The sequence below is a fragment of the Piliocolobus tephrosceles genome, chromosome 1 (assembly GCF_002776525.5).
Source record: "Piliocolobus tephrosceles isolate RC106 chromosome 1, ASM277652v3, whole genome shotgun sequence".
In the NCBI taxonomy this organism is placed as follows: domain Eukaryota; kingdom Metazoa; phylum Chordata; class Mammalia; order Primates; family Cercopithecidae; genus Piliocolobus; species Piliocolobus tephrosceles.
The window spans coordinates 12,892,073-12,899,141 of record NC_045434.1 but is presented as its reverse complement, the minus strand read 5'-3'; the positions used below and the strand labels follow the sequence as shown (position 1 = coordinate 12,899,141).

General features: G+C 39.6%; 1 protein-coding gene across 4 annotated transcripts in view; it reads right to left on the bottom strand.

Annotated features, from left to right (window-relative positions):
- Positions 1 to 3,474: 3,474 nt before the first annotated feature.
- Positions 3,475 to 7,069, bottom strand: part of LYST (lysosomal trafficking regulator) — a 212,479-nt gene continuing 208,884 nt past the window's right edge. For 2 of the 4 annotated variants that reach the window (XM_023216208.1, XM_023216209.3), the window contains 3 exons: positions 6,878 to 7,034; positions 6,407 to 6,478; positions 3,475 to 5,526 (listed from right to left, as the gene is read on the bottom strand). In XM_023216208.1, coding sequence (XP_023071976.1) covers positions 5,388 to 5,526; positions 6,407 to 6,478; positions 6,878 to 7,034 — 368 coding nt within the window. In that variant the 3' untranslated portion in view covers positions 3,475 to 5,387. Of the gene's footprint in view, positions 5,527 to 6,406; positions 6,479 to 6,877; positions 7,054 to 7,069 lie in introns of those variants that run through there. The other 2 variants (XM_023216210.3, XM_023216211.3) reach the window with 2 other exon arrangements.

Below are 7,069 nucleotides of genomic sequence, written 5' to 3'. Positions count from 1 at the left end.
ACCCTGTTCTCCAGACCATTGTAGAAAACAAAATAGAATGTCTAATTCATATTCACATAGGAACACATGTAAGTAGCTCTTACTTGGTTGTAATAAACTACTACTGTGTGGAAAATTGTGTATAGAAACTACATAATGAAGTTACCTAATGACTCATTTGTATTTAGATTATATCAACTACTGTGAAAATTATAGGTTAATTTTTACTAAAAGTCTCAGAAAAGACAGTCTTTTTTATTTACTCTTGGAACTGGATTACAAGGACTTTTATAGCTATTTTAACAAAATTAAAATCTGAGAATGAAAGACCAGTTCATTATTGTCAGTCTTCAGAAGTTTTGGCAAGAGCAGTTGAATTTACTTTGGAAATGAGCCAAACTTTGCCACAAGACAATCTTTTCCAAACTCATCTCTCATTAACTTCCTTCATGGGGGAAGAAACCAGCTCAGCTCTTGAGCAGGAATATTGTAGCCTAGTCTCAAACGATCTTCTAGTCATTTTGGCCTCAAAGGACACACTGTATTATTTAATTTCTCTCAAACAGCTGAGTTGCAACCCAGTGTCCCAAAGTGCCAAGATATAGTTTTCTGTTGTCACATGACACACGGTATTGGTGGCACCTCTTTCTCAACTCAGTGGACATATACGTGTATGTTTGGTATCGGCAAATGTAGCTGCCTTAATTGTGCAGTGGAAAACGACGTAACACCGGGGGAAATCCTGCGTGCAACATGAAGCTTTTGCAATACTCCGCAATACCAGTTTGTGCTCAACTTAAAAGCTCTTTTGCTTCCTCTGACCTCAATTGTGAACTGTTCTCTCCAGTGGCAGTTCTTTTGTTTCCTCCCCGTCTCCCACCAACTGCTAATGCTTTTCAGTTGGTCTTTCTGGTTCAAGGTTTTAAGCTCGTTAGGTTTTAAAATGCTTTGGCTTCACAGTACATGGAGTGTTATCTTGAGAAGGAGTACAATTAAAAAATAATATAGCTGTCCAAGAAGGGAGACAGTTTGGGACAAACTGGGGACACCTGAAGGGTAATCAGCAAAGAAAGAGGACCTGCAACACGGATGATCCGAGAACCCCCACTGTTCTGCGATTATTGACAAAAAACGTTCACTCGCTGAGTTTGTTTCCTCCATACTCATTTTTATAAACATTGGCCTTGCCGGGCGCGGTGGCTCATGCCTGTAGTCCCAGCACTTCGGGAGGCCAAGGCAGGTGGATTACCTGAGGTCAGGAGATCAAGACCAGCCTGGCCAATATGATGAAACTTCATCTCTACTAAAAATACAAAATTAGTTGGGCATGGTGGCGGGCGCCTGTATTCCCAGCTACTGGGGAGGCTGAGGCAAGAGAATCGCTTGAACCCAGGAGGTGGAGGTTGCAGTGAACCGAGATTGCGCCCTTGCACTCCAGCCCAGCCTGGGAAACAAAAGTAAAACTCTGTCTCCAAAAAAAAAAAAAAAGTTGGCCTTGTAGCTCTTTTTTTGTTTTGTTTTTTGCTTTTCCCCTCAGAACATAAACAAGTCTTCCAAAATTGTGAGAAGCAGGTCACCAGGTATGAGCTTTTTTTTTTTTGAGACTGAGTCTCGCTGTCACCCAGGCTGGAGTGCAGTGGCGCAATCTCAGCTCACTGCAACCTCCGCCTCCTGGGTTCAAGTGATTCTCATGCCTCAGCCTCCCCAGTAGCTGGGATTACAGGAGCGTGCCACCATGCCCTAATTTTTGTATTTTTTAGTAGAGACAGGGTTTCACAATGTTGGCCAGGCTGGTGATGGAGCCCCTGAGCTCACGATCCGCCCACCTCAGCCTCCCAAAATGCTGGGATTACAGGGGTAAGCCACCGTGCCCGCTTGCATGAGCTCTTTTGAGCTGGAAAGAATCCCCCGCCTCTCCCTTCCCCACCCAGCCTCTAGCCTCGGGCTTGCACAGAACTGGCATTCAGTGAGCACTGTGGAAAGGGTGAGTCCAACTGAGACTAGCAGGTAAAGAGGGGACATCTGGGCTGGCAGGCTTACACTGACAAAATGCTACTGCTCAGTTCTCTTTGGGACAGACACCTAGAAACAGGAATGCTGTAGTCTCGAGAGTCTTAAAATACCACAGATGCAAAGCAGAAAGAAGGGCAGAACTCGGGTCCCTGGACTGCTGTTGTTGACGTCACCCACCGTTTTCACTCCCGCCCCCACCCACCAAGAAGCTGAGACATGGACAGGATGCTCTTTCCTTCCCTGGGCCTTTGCTGATGTTCCTGACCCAGTTATTGAACATGTATTACCTGGAACACATCGGTCCCCATCTTCACCAGATTTCTAATCATTCATTAGGTTTCAACAAAAATTTCAATTTTTCTTTTTTGAGACCGAGTCTCGCTCTGTTGCCCAGGCTGGAGTGCAGTGTCAAAATCTCAGTCACTGCAAACTCTGCCTCCCAGTTTCAAGCAATTCTCCTGCCTCAGCCTCCCAAGTAGCTGGGACTATAGGCGCCCGCCACCACACCTGGCTAATTTTTGTATTTTTAGTAGAGACGGCGTTTCACCATGTTGGCCAGGCTGGTCTCCAACTCCTGACCTCAAGTGTTCCGTCTACCTCACCCTCCCAAAGTGCTGGGATTACAGGCGTGAGCCACCGTGCCTGGCCAAAAATTTCAATTTTTCAAGAGGCTTTCTAGATCACCTCAATCTAAATAAAGTCCTTCCTCTTACATTCTTTCAGAGTACCCTGTATTTTACCTGACACTTACCATGGTTTGTAACTGTACACGTTGTGTGTTATCTATGGTGGTTTCTCCACCAGCCTGTAACCTCCAGGAGTGCAGGGACCACTGTGCTTCGTGCAGCAAGGATCCTCAGCACTTGGTGCGGTGCCTGGCACCTGGCCAGGGCTCAATATAGATCTGCTGTGGGGATGGGGGTGAGCAGATGGTCTTGTCTTTAAAATGAGCGGTTTGATCTTGGGACTAATGTCCACACCATTTAAGGGTAGTAAAGGCTGAAACATAAAATTTTAGTACAAAAACCACAATAAGAAATGGAAGCTAGGCCAGGCATGGTGGCTCACACCTGTAATCCTAGCGCTTTGGGAGGCCAAGGCAGGTGGATCACGAGGTCAGGAGATCACGACCATCTTGGCTAACACGGTGAAACCCCGTCTGTACTAAAAATACAAAAAAAATCAGACGGGCTTGGCACACTCCTGTAGTCCCAGCTACTCGGGAGGCTGAAGCAGGAGAATCGCTTGAACCTGGAAGGCGGAGGTTGCAGTGAGCTGAGATCGCGCCACTGCACTCCAGCCTAGGTGACAGAGCAAAAATCCATCTCAAAAAAAAAAAAAAAAGAAAAAGAAAGTTATCTTTATCTAGTGATGTAAACGCACATAGTGGAGCTAAAGACAAAACCTACGTGGGTTACAAAAAAAGTCATTGATTTGAGATCTGCTCATAATATTTAAATAGCTTAAAGAAAAGGTGTTTAAATCTATTTTTATGAAATTTATTTCCAAATTGAAGTGGCAGTGTATATAAAGGTAACAGAGCTTGTGATAATTTACAGAAATGTTTGCTACAACATGCACATTATGAAGTATTTCAAACATATACATATTAGGTTTCATGCTGAATAAATAATCCCCCCCAAATTAATTTTTATTTGTACATAAAAATATAATATTGCACTCTTAACAAGACCAGTTATTTTGCATATTTTCTGTTTAGATAAATGATGAAATTCGGTTTTTAAAAAAAGACTGAGTAGCAACCCCATTCTAATAGGGGACTAATTTAAAGTTCTCAGTAAAAAAATGAAAGCTAGACAATAGCTGCAAATTTTTGTTAACAAAGCAAATCACTTCAACGTGAATGGAGTAATCTCATCTCTGCACCTCCATGGACCTCAGGATTAACACCTGGCCTGAGCACATGGTGATCTAAATGCAGCCTAGGTATCACTACATGTGTACGCAGTTTAAGGTTAAAGCATACATGGCCACTTGCTTTCTCTCGAATCTATCTTGACAGCAGAGACTTTGGAATTATATTTTATATGGTTTTTAAGCAGAATGTTTTAGAAAGTCTGGAAGTTACAAAAGTAGTACTGTAAACACCATATGAATTAAATTTCCATAACAAATGCACAAGTTATTCTTAGGCAGGGATACATATTTTTATCCCATGGTAACATATTACTGAGCTTATTTGACAGTGTTTTCAAAGCCAATAAAGCACCACCCAAGTAAAAATATACAGACAGCCATCGTAGGGGAGAGACAGACGGTCCCAGGACATTTAGGAATTCTGTCTTTATGGTATGTAAGTTGGCTGTGGAATACACTAGATTGTATTCTTCTTCCTAGAATTCTCAGATGATATAGGTTAGTAGAAACAGAATGAAAATGGTTTCCTAAAAGAATTATTCTGCCTCCTGTTTAAAATAAAGTAAGCTGTCTCCTTTTCTTTTCTAATTCTGTTTTGGGGAAGAAAATTTTTCCTGCAGATTAGATTAAATGCCTTATTTAGGCTGTATTCTTAATACCCATGCAAACTTCTTGCATACTGGAGGCTTTCTATTGCAATTTGGTACAGATTCAATGCTCTATAAATAGCAGACTTTAAGACTTACCACTGTGTTTAAACCTTAGTGACTCAACTTAAGGATATTCAATATCTAGTGTTACAGATTTTAAGTAAAATTTTTATGAAGAAACAGAATGTGTCTGAAATCCAAGATACCTGTATTCTTGTTTGTGGCTGTCAAAAAAATTCTGGTTCTCCTTTGAGCTACGAAGGAAACCGGCAAAAACTGCCTAACTTTGAGATTCATTCATAGTTTATTTTTAGTATTCAGATAGTCCATAAAATATTTGGTACAGAGGCACCTACTGAATAATTTGCTTCTCAAATAAAGCAATTATCAAGTCCTAAAAATTATCATTTTTTTATTTCCTCTTTTGGAGCATGTGTGTGTGGTGGGAGTAGTAGTTCATGGCAGAAAACTTTTAAAATATAATTTTAGTGTGTTTTATATAAACAATTAGCTAACCAATTTAAATTGTACTGGTTCTTTTGGAATCACAGAAAAAGGGGAGACCTTAATATTTTCTTTGGAATACCTTGGTGGGAAAAAATTTTAAGAATATAATTTTAATGTACCATGCAAGGCTTAAAACTTGTTGGCTAGTGCATATTGACACAATCTTCCAGATTACCATTAAAATAGAACAGAACTTTCCTCTTAGGATCATGTGAATCTTCAGAATTTTGTGCAGATGAATAGACTTTATCATTATTTGGATGGTTTGTTCAGTCACCCATTTCTTTAGGTTCAACCTCCTAAGTCAACAAATCTAGTTTGGAGTTAAAGTGCTTTGGAGAACGCAAAGTTCATTCGCATTCACCCGGCTGCATAGCTGCTAAGGAAGGAATAGAACATTGGCTGTTTCAAGCGCTGCTGGTCCTTCCGACACCAGGCAATCACGGTCCCATCAGTGTTTGCTGTGTACAAATGGTGGCCATCACAAGAAAATGTAAGGCTGTAAAAAAAAAAAAAAATTCCCGTTTGTATATTATATTTCTTAAAATGGTATTAGCATATTGGTCATCACACTGAGGTTAGTGTAAAGAAGTTATCTTCAGTGGCGCAGAGAGACATAAACTAAATGACTGCCTATAACTCATTGGTTTTGCCTGTAATTCTAATATAGTCACTCTGCTGATAAGTTGGAGATGCTCGTAAATGAGGTGATATAGAATAAAATCAGGATCACAAAGCTCAGTACATTCTATTCTTCTTTTGCCTCTTTGTTTATGCTTTATTACATAAACAACAAATATTTGGGTGTACAAAACTGAAAAAAATGTAACAGTACTATATTTTCTCCTTATAAAGATAAATAAGTATTTTATGGCTATATATTATTTCCCTGAAAGAGAAAAGGAAAAAAATGTAACATTAATAATTTAGGTTCCTTCAACTTTAAATTTGGTACACTGAAAATACATTTAATTTAATAAAGTAGAATTTGAATCACTTTATTTCTAATTATTTAAAGTCAAATTTGTTAACTAAGCAAAGAGTAACTGATTATTTATCTATCCTGTCAAGCACCCCTGCAGCTATCAATCACCATTATGGTCTTGTCAAATATGAAAGGAAAAAATACAGTCTCTATGATTCCAGAGACACTGTCTTTCCATTAGACTTTGAGTCACTGACTCAGATTTTAAGATCCATGAAGACAAGCAGTGTGGTCTCTTGCTGCTGGATCATGGACAATACACTGTGTGTTAAATGGCTGGCTTTTCATAATGACTTCAATCACACATTTCTTTACGTCTGTGTGCTTAAATACCTCTCTACAAAACATACAATCACACATTATATTCTCAAGCATAAAGGGGAGAAGATCTTACCTGACGATGGGCTTATTTGATTTGGGAAATGTAATTTCTCTCACAGGCTTTAAGTCCCATGTACTCCATAACCTAGAAGGGAAAAAACCATCTAATTATGCAAACTAAAATTACTTTCCCTAAAAAGCCCTCCATATTTGTTTATCTGTTAAAACTCATTTGGAAGGAAATGTAACAAACAACAGTAGTTCCCTCTAGGAAGTTTGCGGGGGGTAGATGTGGGAATAAGGGAACTTTTAACTTTGTATACTTTCATATTGTTCATCCTTTATAGTTAACATAAAACTTCAAAACTGTACTAAAGCTATCTTTATTATTTAGAAATAAAATAGGAATAACTAAAGAGTCTATATCCCAAGGTGAGTTTAAATCTCTAAGTACTGAATATTAATATGCCTAGGATTAAAAATTAATTTCTGAAACTCCTATGTCCTTATGAAATCAATAAAAGAGAATCCAAATTCCTCTTACCTTACAATTCCATTTTCTAATCCCCCAGCAATTACATTGATAGATATTCCCTCGGGCTGGTTGGAGAAAGCCACAGAACAGATGATCTCCCTGCAGTGGACGTGTCCAACGAGATCCCCGTTCACCGTCCAGAGTCTGAGGTCACTGCCTCCACCAGCTAAAACACCCAAATCATCCTGCAGGTTACCAGAA